The 15,562-nt window shown below is 37.9% G+C and overlaps 1 protein-coding gene across 2 annotated transcripts in view; it reads right to left on the bottom strand.

Annotated features, from left to right (window-relative positions):
- The window catches only part of rbfox3a (RNA binding fox-1 homolog 3a), a 622,615-nt gene that overhangs the window by 202,046 nt on the left and 405,007 nt on the right, over nucleotides 1-15,562 (bottom strand). For both annotated transcript variants that reach the window (XM_086140611.1, XM_086140610.1), the window contains exon 4: nucleotides 15,402-15,523. In XM_086140611.1, the coding sequence (XP_085996737.1) occupies nucleotides 15,402-15,523 (122 nt within the window). The remainder of the gene's footprint in view (nucleotides 1-15,401; nucleotides 15,524-15,562) is intronic.

The following is a 15,562-nucleotide window of genomic DNA, read 5'->3' as shown; positions in this document are numbered from 1 at the left end:
AAAGCATATGCTGTACAAAAGCCAGCTTCTGAAAGGCAAATATGAGGACATTTTAACTAATTTATGTCTAATTAATCAAACGTATTGACAAAAACCTTGCCAAAGACTGGTCTGATCTTAAGCAGTATCTAACCCCACAGGCAATTTCTATTTCAAAATGACAACATCAGGAAAGTCTAGGAAAGTCTATTCAATTTAAAATCACCAGCTTCGAAAAAGTCTTTGAACTATTATTCAAGTATCAATGTAAAAAACGTCCATAACAAATACCATAAAGAATGAGGATATTCCATGCATTTTCCATTTAGCATTTTACTTGTAAATGTATACCTATATTCTCCTCGCAAAGAAAATCCCATTATCTGATTCCATTTCATTGAGTTTGTCAAGGTCCTTTCATTTTGACAGAGAAGGCTGGAAGGCTGCTTCGTCTGTAATTAACAATATGGCTTTTTCTAAACACTATAATCACTATCTTTCAGCTGCCAAAGCTCTTGAATTTCTATTTATATTTTTTTGTTGATATTTTGGTCTTTCAGTGTCTTTCACTGGCATTTTGTCCATTCCATAAACAAAATTAACAGACCCGATCTGTTTCTCTTTTGCTCCATGTCTGTCTCTCCCTCTTTTTCTCTGGCAATCACAGAAACACACTGAAGTACCACACATCCTGTTACATACATTACTCTGCATATAACAGCCTACACTCACAGCCAGAGACCCAAACACTTGTAGTGATGACAATAACTGATCTGTAAGACTTTCTTCCATAGATATAAAATATATTGAAAAAAATTAAATCTAAAAGTCTTCGGTTGATATCCGAAAACCTGTCATCAAACCCAAAGGAACGAAATATATAATATATTTTTGTCTAGGCCACACACCTGTGATGGAATGAACTATTCATTTCCCAGAACTCTGATCTTTAAATCTGTTCGGAAGGATAAACGCAGTTACTGCTCTGCTGTGAAATCTCAGGTCCCGACTCATAAAGCAAGACATCATTGCTCAGCAATGGAGAGGCAAAGTGCTACGATAACTTCATCAGTGCCGAAAACACGCCACCCCCCAAAAATGGCAGAAAACCCTTTTCGCATTTATTTACAAATTATCGGAAAAAACGGAAAAGACAAAAAAAAAACATATCACATATATGGAGCAGTGATTGCAGCAAAACCACAGGAAGTCACATGTGTCTGCAAGCAGCATTGCTCTGTGTGCCCCAGAGCCCCCGCCCCTTGCCATGCTCCCCTCCCCACAGGGCCTCAGTACTTACCCAGAAATACATCATCATCTCGGCTGAGAGAGGATGGGACACCAGGGGGTTGAAAACAGGGGTATGCAAGGACACTGGAGAGGCCAGGGCTCTTCCTCTTCTTTTCTCTTTGTCGTGATTTTTTTTTTTTTCTTATCCTGTTCTGCACTGATCCTCTTCTACTACCTCTTCAGTCACTTCAGTTTTGGGGGTGGATAGGTTCCTCCTCTCTGGGAAGTTACTTTCTGGCAGCTCAGTGTTGTCTGACGGTCGGCTAATTGCCCCCGTGTTTGTGAATTTTTGGCCAAGTTATAATAGTCCCTTTTATGTGTCCCTTCTGCCCCTGAAGGCAGATGCTCTTCTGGTCCCAAGAGTGAGTTTGCTTCTCAGAGTTGCTGCCGAGAAACCTTGCGCCGCTCCTCCTCCTCCCCCTCAGCCTCTCAAAATTTAATAAACAAATGAATAAAGAAATCAAGACAAAAAAAAAAAAGAAAAAAAAAAAAAGAAAAACAAAGAAACACCAAAAATGGATCGTCTAGAGGGGAGAGAAGGAAAGAGTAACTAGAGGCTGCGAGGTGTTGTTAATGTACCTCCCCTTGCTTTCTGCTTTTCACCTCCTCTTCTCCAACTTGCCACCTCTTCCTGCCCCCTTGTTTCTCACTCTGAAGCTTCTCTCCTCTTCGCTTTCTCTGTCTCCCTCCTCCTGAGCGGCTCCGTTGTGAGGGGGAAGCAAGTGCGAGCCACTTTCTTCACAGGGTGGAAAGAGAGCTGAAGCCGGAGTTCACCAAGACGGTACAGTACAGCGCGGGAGCTTTCAGCTGGAGGAGTGCGGAGGGGAAGAGGTGGGGAGAAGACAGAGAGGGGAGAGAGTGAACGACAGAGTGAGGGGGGGAGGGTGGCAGAGATGCCGGTGTTGCAGATACACGCTGGGAGAAGGAGGATGGACGGAGGTGGGCTGTGCAGAAGTTGAGGTAGAGACGATGGAGAAGAGACAAGATGGGAGAGTGGGAAGAGAAAGAGGGTGCAGCGCCGGTTTGATGTTGCCTAAGATTTCATTAAGTTGCACTGGGAGTGTTGGGGAGGATGAAGAGGAGGAGAGGGGTTTGGCGATGATGCACGTGGATGGGGGTTAGGACGCAAGAGAGCGAGCAAAACATTACACAATCTTCTGTACATATACAAAAGAAGGGGGTTGGAAGCTGAAATTCTTTGTTCCCCTGCAGACGGAGATTAGTGCATGCTTTTGTTTACGTGATAGTGTGTTTGTGTGTGTATCGGATGGCTTGGCCGAGTTCCTGGCCCACAGTTGTGTAGAATCCTGTAGACTACCACGCTCAAGCTGTGTATGCATATGTGTTTGAGGCGAGTGTGAAGCAAAAGAGTTTGCATGGTTGTCAGCACACGCATGCACGCTCACACACACACACACACATTTACATGCATGCACACATATAAATGCACATTGACCACTACCATGATCTATGCACCAGTTGTATCTGCATTATCATATGCAAGTATGCTGTGTGTCTGTTCTGTGTGTGTGTGTGTGTGTGTGTGTGTGTGTGTGTGTGTGTGTGTGTGTGTGTGTGTGCGCGCCTGTGTGTCTGTGCATGCACCTATTTGATGAGTGTGTTTGGGTGAGACAGACGGAGAGAGAGGGAGAGATGTGGGTGAGGGCTGGATTTTGTAGCCTGCCTCAGCACATTTACCCCCTCAACCCCCACCCATCACCACCCCTCCACCAGCCACCACTACAGTCGATACACCACTGAGGCAAGCTTAACCACTTCACTGCCTGAAATACCGCACTGCACACACTGGGAGCACTGGAAACACCGGGCTTACCCATGTCACTTTGAGATCAAAATGCGAATCTGCCCTAATATAACAGAATATCAGAACAATGTGTAACTCATATATTCAAGACAGAGAAAAATAGGTGTAAAGTGTGGGTCATAAAATAAGATTCATCTAATACACTGACTTGCATGTTTGAATTTTATTTCAAAATGTTGGTAGTTTTGTTACGTTTTTGCAATTGTGCCAACTAAAGGGGTTGAAATGATGATGAATAAGATGAGATTTTGTCTCTGGCATCATTTAGAATGGTACACAATAAACAAACAAATGGTTGCAAGGCATCTAAGGAAGTGAGCATCCAAGTGTTTTTTTTTTCCTAATGGGAGCTTTTTAATCATTTTAATCCTTCTAAAACATTAATTTCAAGTCTCAAATGTGTTTGGACATAGAGAAATACTTTTTTTTTTCAATCTCAATAATGACACAATATCAATGACTTCAGTATCAGCCAGATCTTACTGCCATTGTTTGAGGACTAAACAGCATCCTTCACTGCTGGCACTGAAGTGCTGATATGGGAAAAAAAAAGTTACTTTATGACTAAAATGCTAGTTTTTAACTGTTTAAACAAAAAGACAACATTAACAATAATGATAATCAGGCTCATAGTAATCATAAGAATAATAATTAGCAACACAAAGCAACTGGCAATCTTCAAATTTAATCAAAATTAAAATTTGTCAAACCTTTTAAACTTAGAAATGTGCATATAAACTCAACCAACCAGTTAGCAAATATTTATTAGAAAGAGGATCAAAATTACAATATAGAATAAGAAATAACGCACTGTTTAAATATATAATATGTGGATTTATCTGTAAACACAGATATGAACTGGAAAGAAACTAGCTTGATATATAGCATTAATACCATATCAGTCCCTCTCTTATTTTAACAAAAAAAAAAAAAAAATCCAGCCATAAGCAGGATGAAGTTGTGCAACTGCAGTATTGATATTTCTAGTGATTTGAAAATACATTGACACTTGCTATTTCCACTTTATGTGAACTTGGACTTTTCTCCCATTTATACATTTTCACATCTTGCTTTCAGTTCAGATGAAAAAGTGCTGGATAGATGTGACACAAAAATGAAGATTTTTTTTTACATTAACAGGGGATCTGTTCAGGCTTCCAGTTTACATATGTACTTATTTTTTATTAAATAATCATGCTGAACTTGACAAGTGCTCTGATGTGTTTTCATGATTTTCAGTCCACTGCTGCATGACAACCCATCAGATGACATTATTGTAATAAAAAAATTTAAAAAAAATCTGACAAAAAAAGATCAAGCAGCGTTCAGGCGCAATTCTAAGATTGAAGGCCAAGTGGACATGTTATGTTAAGCCACGGCTCTGAACAGTTCGGTGAAGACAGAAACATAGTAAGCCTTTAGATACATCTCCTTCCAAAGAACCATAAATCTGACCACTTTTCAGTGGGCTGATATAATGGTTGTGTTGGATATGGAATAAAGAAACAACACGAGGAACCACATCCAATTAACTGCTCTACTAACAAGAATTGTGTTCGATTTTTGATTATTAAGCAGCATCATAGATCTCAATTTCTATGTAAAATAACATTGAAGAGTTGATGGTGTTCTTGTTCCACATTGTTGAACAAATGCAGTCCAGAAAGTAAAGGATTTTGTATGCAAAATAGATACATGGTAAAATAAAATAGATCACTGAGCCCCTAGGATGATACGCTTTTGTGGAACATCCTTGTTAGTGACTAAATATAGTGGAGATCAAATACAAGGCAGATGCTTAAGCTGTTCCTGCTTTATAATTACATTTATCATCATGGTCTGTTGTTATTTCCTGTAAACGGTAATTTTTAATGTCGACTTTCGCTACAGTCATATAACAGCACCAGCCTAAGGTTAATGCCCGCTTTTTTTTCATCGCTCCAGAGCCTGCAATTTGTAATGTGAGTTGTCCAGGAAAAAAAAAAAAAAAGATGCAAATCACCGACAGACTTCCGTGCATGTAGCTACATACTCAAATTAAGGAAAGTATGAAATGTAAAACAGTATGAAAATACTTTATTTACTCTCATTCAGATGTGAAAACGCTTTCACATGAGCTCAGAACCCCTTTTGAATCGATCAAAACAAATATTGTATCATCTCAACTATTTGACCCTTAATGCATCTGTTCTTCATCCTGACATTAATGTGTGTTGGAGTTTGATTAAAAAGATGAACTGTTGCTGTGCGGAGACTTTGTTTTGAACTCCACCTCTTATAGAGTGAAAAAGTGCCAGGTGCCTGAACTGACGGCAAGCAGTAAACAAAAGAATGAAAGAAGTAAGGATTGATGGAAGTTTGGACCAGACACTTTTAAAAGCTGAAAAACTATAAGGGCTGCGGAAATCCAAAATTAATCCCAAAATATCAAAACTGAATTCAGAGTCTTTAACTTTCTTCGGTATTATGACATTATGTATTAAGTCAAGGTTGAATGAGAGAATTTTGTGATAGTAAACACCAGATCATATCCGGGGGCAACACCGTAGACTCAAAAACCTTGATCGGAACAACATATTAATCTTGGAGTAAACTCACCGGCCTCATATATATCTTGTAAGCAGTGATAATATTCTAAACTAAAACTTTGAAAGAAGACACCAGTAGTCAGAACCGCCGTTGAGCAAATTACACAACATTTTTAACGTTTCCCTCATACATGTACCATGATGATTCATAAAGAAGATCTTCAAATGCTAACTGTTCACGTGTACATGCAGAACAACTATTTTTTTAATTCTGAATTAGTTAGATCAAAAACCATCTGGCTTGTGAAGCATACTAATTCATTTCTTGACTCCACTCTGGATTCTAGAAGGTTATATTGAACACTTTATCGTCAATACACATTGCCACATTAATTTTAAAACATCGGAATAATTATTGTAAACAAACCACACCATTGCCTCCATGCTGCATACATTTTACATCCCGAGCTATATGGGCTGGATCTGACAGCGGAATATAAATTATTGATTTATAGTGTTGGTTTGGAACACAAACCTTGTCTAGAAATTCCTTTTGTTACAAGAAGTACCATTTCCGATACGTACATTTAGCAAAGGAAGAAAATAATGAGCTAATTCATAGTTAAAACACATTTTGAATACCATTTAATCTGCCGTCATTTGTGCTGAAATTGGTTTTTAAGACTTTTGACGAAATGAGGCCATTTACATACATGTATGCATGCCTGGTGCAGTCTCCGCCCCTCAGCCCCCACACCTCCCTAAGCAAAGACCAAGAGCTTAGAGACTTCTTACTTCCTTCTACCCCCACCCATAGCAACTACCATTCAAACGTTTCCCTATCAGATCCGAATGTCAAGCTATTTCAGGTCCAGGTCATAAATAAGTAAGTCCAGACGGCATGTGAGTGAGCTAATGCAAAAAAGACGACAGGCGGGCTGTTGTCAGGGTCTTGGAGGAGGCGAACGACATCAGGTCAGAGAAGCAGGGAGAGGAAAAGTAAGCGTCACACCCAGGAAATGTTGACTTGACCTTTTAGTAGGAGTAGCCTCATGATGTGTGCATCCCATAATACTGAGCATGCTTGAGGCTGACACAAACTTCAAGGGGAATATTTACACAGCTGAGTTTTCAATGTAATGGCTTATAACTGATTTATAAAATAAGTTAAATTATTTAGTTATAGTAAATGATTAATAAATCATGAAGTAATCTGTTCTTTACAGCGTATGAACCTTTTATAAATGTTATAAGGCTAAGACTCTTTGCTGTTGATGATGACGAGCCCTTTCACTACAGATATATAAAATATGCTTGAATCAACAGTTGACATAGTATTTAACACATAGAACAGGACACTGAAACTTTATCGTATCTGATACTATGTACGTCTGAAGAGACGAGGCATGTAAAAGCCATGTCCATCCAGGCATGGGTGCAGCAAACATTTACCACAATTCATTGAATTTGAATACAAAGGGGAAATGGTCCTGCAGCATTCATTGTTAGACATACAAGACATAGGGTAATATGTTACATACATAGACATTAAAAAAGAAAAACAGAAAAAAACGAAGAAAACTAAAAAGTCATAAGACAGTGGTGTATTTGGAACTGCCAATTGCAAAAGCTGTGAAATTTTTGACAATAACAGCATCTTCTGACAGTAAAACAGGTCTGCATGTCTGTGTGCAAAAAGTATTTTGTAACTAAGTGCATTTACATTCTCTGCAAGAAGCTAGATATTTGCTTATATTTTTGAGAAAGAAAGAACAATGTTTTTCCTGCCATCATATTTTTATACTTTCCAAGAAACTCAGGCCCGGCCACATGTCATTCATGTTAAGAGGAAATTTGATACAAGCAACAACATTGCAGCCTCTTCACAGCTACAGAGAGTGAAACAGTCTTGTCGGTGGTCGTTTTATGGTGTTTAATGTGAGGATTAGGTCAATGAGGTTTACGGTGCTGAGATTGATTTTTTCCCACCACTCCTCTTTATCTGCACTTGTCGTTTGGTTTTGTGAATTTGTCGCAGAGGTATCATAATCTTTTGCGAGAGACTCTGTGCACAGCGTTCAGGCTTCCTCCTTCCAAGAAGCGCTGGCCATTTGTGTGTCTTTATATGCCTTTTTAGATGTGTTACATTGATTTTCATACGTCAATTTTCTCTTACTTTCATCCTCAGAACCATCCATCCCTGTAAAACTGTCCATCCATGCCAATAGAAAAGCTGTAATGAACAACTGCGTTTTCCATATTAACCCTTTCACTTCAAATTTCAGACCAATCAAACAATATAGTTCTAATATAGTTCTTGGAGACCACATAAGAAAAAGGTCTGCCCAGATGTGTTGAGAACAAACTGTTAGAAATTCCAGAGTTCTAAGGGACAATTATTCTTCTTGCAGCTTACATATAGTTCTGCTCAGAAGACTCATGTTAGTACTTAGCAAACATTAATTGAAGCAAACGTATTGTTGTTAAAACAACCAATACGATGTTGAACATACTCGCCAACTGCTTCCCCTTTTTTTCAAACAATGAGACTTGATTGTGTAAAGTTAAGTCAATTATGTTGGGATATTCCATATACCCTGAATATCTGGTTTTGATCAATTTTATCTTGAGACACTCAAATAACCTGGTGTTTTTTTTTTTCCAAGATCTAGCAAACTGAACTGGATTGCATACACACACGTGTGTGTGTGCGTGTGTGTGTGTGTGTGTGTGTGTGTGTGTGTGTGTGTGTGTGTGTGTGTGCTTTGCACTATACATATATTGTGACTGCGTATGGTAGTCTTTTTAGGATGCGTCTCAATAGGTTGTGATAAAGCATTGAACACTGACCATCCACTGTGATCCCAAATTAAACTGATATCCGAAGTTGTACGATCATTCACATTATCACTGTCAAAATGAAAAACTGAAATGATTGTGTAATTTCACTGTCATTTGTTTTCTCATGGTTTCAGTTATTGAATGGAGCCCAGGAGGAACGAATGCTGATGAAGGCCAAACAACACAAACAGGAGGCTGTGGCGGTACAGCAGGTTATCTGACAATTGAATGGTTATACTTTAGGTCCCTGGATGTCATTATGATCTACAGAGCTGTGTTAAAGTGGATTTTAACAAGACACTAATCCAGCTGAAGGCTTGACAGCCAGTGAATATGGAAATGTCTCTCTAAATATGGCTATTTTTACTACCATAATAAGTGTTTACACACAATCCATTTTCTTGTAACTATGGTGGCAAAATACCAGCCCTTGTCCTTTTCATTTACAGTAGTAATACAACTAAAACAGAGAATATCACATTTCCACTTCTCTTATTATTATTTAGTTTTTTTTGTTCTACTCTTGTTCTCTTTTGTTCCGCTGTCTTATTTCAAACTGTCTATGTACAAAATGCTATACTTTCCCCATGGAGCAACACACAAAGCCGATGGAATATTGTAAAACACACAAAGGAAGCAGCTGTAGAATTTTACTTTGAACAGACTGCTCAAAACTGTGGACGCTGCCACTCGTCACTAATGTACGACTAACTTTTTTTCTTCTAGTTGCAGCATCATTTATTCCTCTTATAATCCTTATAATGGACACAATTTGTCCTTTACATCTTCCTGTAAAAGACTGTTGCTCTTGAATTTTCCGTTTCTTTTTTATTATTGTATTTCATATTCCTGAGAGTACTTGACACCAAATGAATAATCTTTTGAGTTTCATTTCACCAAAAAAAAATATTTGCAATTAATCATACTCAAAATCCACAAGTGTAACAACTTCTTTTATTGCCTTGACGTTTTGAAGTGCTTTAGTAGTGAGCAAAAATGCTGTCCAATTATAATACACACTCACAAAGGCAGGTGCGTGCATGCATAGACATGCCCACACGTACAGACTGCACACACACACACACACACACACACACACACACACACACACACACACACATACACACACACACACAAATGTGTAAGTTCCAATACAGAGTTGATCATTGAAATTGTAAATAAATCTATACTGATTGTTCCAGCCTAAATTAACTTACAGGTTGAACACACAGAAAATATAATTAGATCCTGCAGGCTGGGAATTTCACACTTGTGCCTTTTAGAGTGGGGTGATGCACACACACACACACACACACACACACACACTCACACACACACACACACTCACACACACACACACACACACACACACACACACACCATCAGTCTTTACTCTCTTCATTATATGCTTCTTATATACTGCATCTTGATAACAGGTGTCCTTTTGTGTTTGTGGGCATAATTTGGCAAAAATACGTAGCATATTGCCTGCTTCCAGTCCACTGCTCATGGGAGAAATTTGTGCTTCTATGATGTCACAACAACAAGTTTGGGTGCTGGGCGGGAACACATAACCTTATGTGCTCTTGCTCATTTCCCGAGCAACTCTAGTGTTGGATAATACCTTTAGAATGGAAGTCAAAATCAATGGACTATAAATATTGTATTATCATTTTTACAGTATCAATAGTCATTTTTTAACTCCAAAATGATACTAATGTATCAAATACAACAAAATAACCAGGTAGATTAGAACTGATTAAGGGAAAACACTGGTGAGAAGTGTGTGTACATCCTCTGTTTTTACCAAAAAAAAGGAAAAACTGACTACACCGTGTTTAGAGTGTGATTAGGTTAAAGGCAAAAACTAATATTTGGGAATTGAATAGTCTGATACTGGCCCTAAAAAAGGCCATGCTTATTTTCAGATGATCGTTCATTTGCTTTCAGCCTGAACACATCCATTTCTAATTTTCTCATCATTTATTATGTTATTTTTTTTCCTTTTTATTCTGTTAATAAAAGAAAATCTAAAAATCTCTATTAAAATAATGAGTGTCTTTTTACTTTCACTTTCCAAGGTATTTTCTTAAAAATAATTACATAAAATGAATATATTTTCTATTAAAAATATTGCATTCATTCCTTTTCATGTCCACTAGGAGGTTCAGTGAGCCCTCTGAACCCAGGCAAACTTGCTGGAAATGATGCTACTATATGGGATTCTACACTTCCCTTCACCAAATAGAATTTTCCCTCTCTCCTTCTCTCTGTGACACATTAACCAAAACACACACATACACTTTCAGTATCCATTTCACTTTTGAGGCCTTCTTTATGATTCTTGTTCGTCTGCAAGCCCAGGGGGTGCTGAAGGATGGCGGGGATTCCTCTCAATGCTGAATCTGGCCAACACTGCTGGAGGCTTTGTGTGTGTGTGTTTGTGTGTGTGTGTGTGTGTGTGTGTTAGTGGTTGACAAGCTGACCAGCGGCTCCAGCAGTGGAGTCAGCTCTAATGCTCTCGATGCTGCTCTAATGTTGTGTGCAGTCACTCTGTAAACCTCACACGTACTTTCCTCCTGATGATGGAAGGCAGGAAAAGTGAAGAAATGTCGCCATGATTCTTATGGAAAGATTAAGCTAATAGTTAAGAGAAGATAAGAGCAAGCTCTATATGCAAGGTTTGATTATTCAGCTGGTGGCAAGGAAATGAAAGGGAAACATGATGAGATTATTGGCTGTGTGCAACATGACTTTCAGGGGTGAAACTGTTCTTGCTCCTCCCAGGAAAGACAACTGGATAGGGTGTTAATCCAAGTCTAAGGAAATTATCTGCAAGCATGTGAAAGTCACGGCTTCACAATTTTGCCTTGAAAAATAGCAGAGTCCCTGAACCTCACCAAAATTGTATGGTGAAATTAAATAATGACCATCCCCAAAACATAACTGCTTCTCTAACTTAAGACAAGATGACTGACTCGATACTGGAATGGATCATTGATTAATTACTTCAGGTGAGTGTCATGGGGAAGCAGTCACTGGGGGGGGCTCAGAGTGATTAAGACAAAGACGAGAAAATTTGATGCAAACAGTTGCTTAATTAATGTCTGACACCCATTAAAAATGCATGATGCCTCTGGGCGCAAACACAAATACAAATCAGAAAGAAATTACCTGAAGAAAAAAGCTGAATATATTCAAGAAATTAAATAAAGTTGGAAAAACAAACAAGAAGGTACATCCACAAAAGATGACCCCAAACTGTGATAAAAAGTAAAAAAAAGCAAAAAAAACGATGACAATGAACTAACAAAAGCACAACATAAGCACAAAACCAGCAAAAAAGTAAAACTTTCAGGTATTGTTTTTTTTTAAATAAGGCTGTTTTACATGTTCTCATTCTTGTAATATCTGGCACAAATATTTAATATTGATTGCAAATGACTCTCCTGGTTCTGTACTGGTATCAGCCCTGAAACAGTGACATCGGTCGATCCCTGAAGTGCGGGATACACACAATGACATGCAGGGTGTACGCTCACTACATAGGCAAAGTATGTGCTGCAGACACAGATATTTCCACACAGCTCGTTAGCTTTTAGGGCAGTTGCTTTTGTCATCAGTTCTGAGCACATAATAAATGCAGTGGAGCGGGTGCTGTGGATGACGCCCCCCCCTCCCCTCAGGTCTGTCTCAATTCATTTTCTATTTGCTCAATTAACAGATTACTTATGTGTCAGATAAAGAGACGAGTCAGTGTCTTTAATGAAACCAGCAGCAATGCACTGTTTTTATCCTTCTGCAGGGCATAATTTCACTGTATATATATATATATATATATACACTGCTCAAAAAAATAAAGGGGAACACTTAAAAAACACATCCTAGATCTAAATGAATGAAATATTCTTATGAAATACTTTGCTCTTTACACAGTTGAATGTGCTGACAACAAAATCACACAAAAATGATCAATGGAAATCAATTGTATCAACCCATGGAGGTCTGGATTAGGAATCACACTCAAAATTAAAGTGTAAAAACAAACTCCAGGCTGATCCAACTTGTGTGTAATGTCCTTAAAACAAGTCAAAATGAATCTGTGTTGCTTCCTGAGTGGACACTATGATTTCACAGAAGTGTGATTGACTTGGAGTTACATTGTGTTGTTCAAGTGTTCCCTTTATTTTTTTGAGCAGTATATATATACACACACACACACACACACACACACACACACACACACACACACACACACACACACACACACACACACACACACACATATATATATATATATATATATATATATATATATACTTATTTCATAATAAATTTGTTTTGACAATCTCATCACAGTTATTTTGTATTAATTTACATCAATTTGTGTCATCTTTTTGTTACTAGTGGCAAGTGCTACAATGCCACAATTACCAAGGACGGTGGGTCAAATGTGGGTATATTAATGTATAGGGTGTAGAAAAGTCAAATATAATGTCCTCATGTGAATAATGGGGTCTTTGATTAATTTCATAATCTTAACTTCTAACCGCTGAATGTTATTGGGTATCACAATGTCAAGAATGTTATATGCATGGTATTGCACTCTGCTGTACGTTGCCTATTTCGTTGGTGTTCTTGTGAAATGTCATCCAAAAGATGCAAATGTATACAATAGTTAATATGGATATTAAAAAAAATGAGCTGCAAGTAAAGACACAAAGAATGTTCCAGTTTCATGTAAACATGAAGCAGCAGGTCAGATAATGCCTGACTGGGCTGATATGGTCTCTGCCTAAAGGTTCACAACACGTACAGGGTACATCCCTGATATATAACTTACAATACTACCACACTGAGAGATCACAGTGTTGATGAAAAAAATGCTGCAGGCCATCCTTTAGAAACGGATTTGGGTATTGATTTCCATCTAATGTCTCCTCACTTGGGAAGAACCTCCATGAGATTCATTCTCCTGCCTCCACGCTGCTTTAATATCTCAGAAATTTTGTATGTTTTACAAACAGCTCCTGCATAACTAAGCATACCTAGTTTAAATAGATGCTAAGATGTCACTAATTTGTCATAATGAGAATCTTGAGAGCTGCAGCCCCATACTTTCAGGTGACGAAATATCCCACAAATACACAACGAGGATCTACACATCAAAAAAGAGTAAGAGAAAAGAGGTGGCTAATATAGTAGCTTATAAAATTTGTGGTGGCTTGTATTCTTTCACATTAAAAAGCAGAGCAGTGATTCTTTACTTTAAAAAAAAAAATCATGTGTGTCTTTTGCTTTTCCAAATGTAGAAGCTGGTGCATGATATTGTCTGTTTTTTAAAGCATCATAAAAACAGGATAAAAATCCTTAATGATGTAATTTTTCCATGGATGGGAATCAGCAACTGTGCAGACTAAGTAATCATTACCACTATTAAAACTAAACACAAACAAACAAACAAACAAACAAACAAACAAACAAACTTATGACAAAAAATCACGAATGCTGACAGAATACAACCTATTATTTTTGTTCTAAATGAATAAAAACTTATAAGTGAATGAGGAACTCTCTTTATCATATGGACCAGCAACACATCAATCAATCAACACCTGAAATGATCTATTGTTCTGAATCACTCAAACAAACATGTAGAAAATCACTGTAGATAAAATATATCTAATACAGCTATTTATCATGTTGAACCAATAAACTGTTATAGCATTATACCAATTTTAAGCATAGGCGATATTACGAATGCATTTGTTGAAGTGGAAGTTGTGAAGAAAGCCACAATCCGCAGGATTCGACAATACTAATTTCCAATTGCCAGCAAAATTATAAAAAAAAATAAAACACAGTTTTCCCATGAACCGAAATCAGCTGTCTGTCATCGAAGGCAATAAGCAGACAAATGTGTTCATGTGTGTGTCACACAGGCGAGTGATCAAACTGAGCCAGCAAATATCCTCTGCTGTATCCTGACAGGGGAGACAACATCGATATCAATCAAATATAACATTTATCAGCAGTTCAATAAAACGGAGCCATGCAACCAGCAAGTGACATGGAAGAGATTAAAGGCTAATTCAAAGTTAATTGAAATACCACTAATACCGCATTAGTTTGTGTTAATGATAAAATCTAATTCATTATTTAAGAGCAAACAACAAAAAAAAAGACATCCAGCCTTTATCATCTGCCCTCATCTGCAGAAAGAAAAATTACCCTTATGACAAAAACAGATTTCAGATATATGACTCCTGCCAGGTGATCCAGCAGCAGTAATACAAATGAAGATGTGTCTATAACTAGGATTTTTGATTTGAAGTTTTGAAAATATGTATTCATCCAGAGAATATTACATTTTTATCACCGGAGCATCATGCGATGCTCTTAATGGTAGAGGCAACATCCAACAGCATAGCAGATGGACATGTCAGTGCCTCAAGCAGTTTAGTGTGTTGAAGTTGGACATCATATATTCAGCTTAGATAATTGTGTTGTTGATCTTGGTGGTGCTTTGTGTTTTCACTGTGAAAGATAGTGAAATATATCGGGTCACAATCTCCTGATTTTTTCAAGCCAAATAGTCACTAAAAACAATTTATGTGACTTATCAATCCAAAAGTACCTGATATCTCATTGACAGAACCTTAACATTTATCACGTGACTTAAAATCATTTTGAGGCTAAATTCCAAACTAAAAATAACATTATGTGCCCATAAAGTCTAAGTCAGTCCGCCAGTATGCAGTGTCAGACCATTAGCAAGCAGCAAGCATTATCAACAATGAAAAATCTCAAGAGATTTCTGTCATAGTCTTGAATCCATAATCTGAAGGGCAATCAAATCATGAAAATGACAAAAAAAGGGGAAAAAAAGACAAAGAGCTAAAAAAGGGGGGGAGGGGAGGAGAAAAAGAGGCACTCACCAGTCTGGTGACGAGGGGAACCCCGAAATGCCAGAAGTGCTCGTTGAGCAGCCCACTGTACACCACGTTACCAAACAGAGCAATGGTTCCTGGTTTACACAGACCACTTCCTGGCTTGGTTTCTGTAAAGACACATAGAGTACAGTCAATCAAAATTGGCT

The sequence above is a fragment of the Fistularia commersonii genome, chromosome 33 (assembly GCF_037954325.1).
Source record: "Fistularia commersonii isolate RoL2024-O1a breed Wild chromosome 33, RoL_Fcom_v1.0, whole genome shotgun sequence".
In the NCBI taxonomy this organism is placed as follows: Eukaryota; Metazoa; Chordata; class Actinopteri; order Syngnathiformes; family Fistulariidae; genus Fistularia; species Fistularia commersonii.
This window is presented reverse-complemented; position numbering and strand designations above follow the sequence as displayed.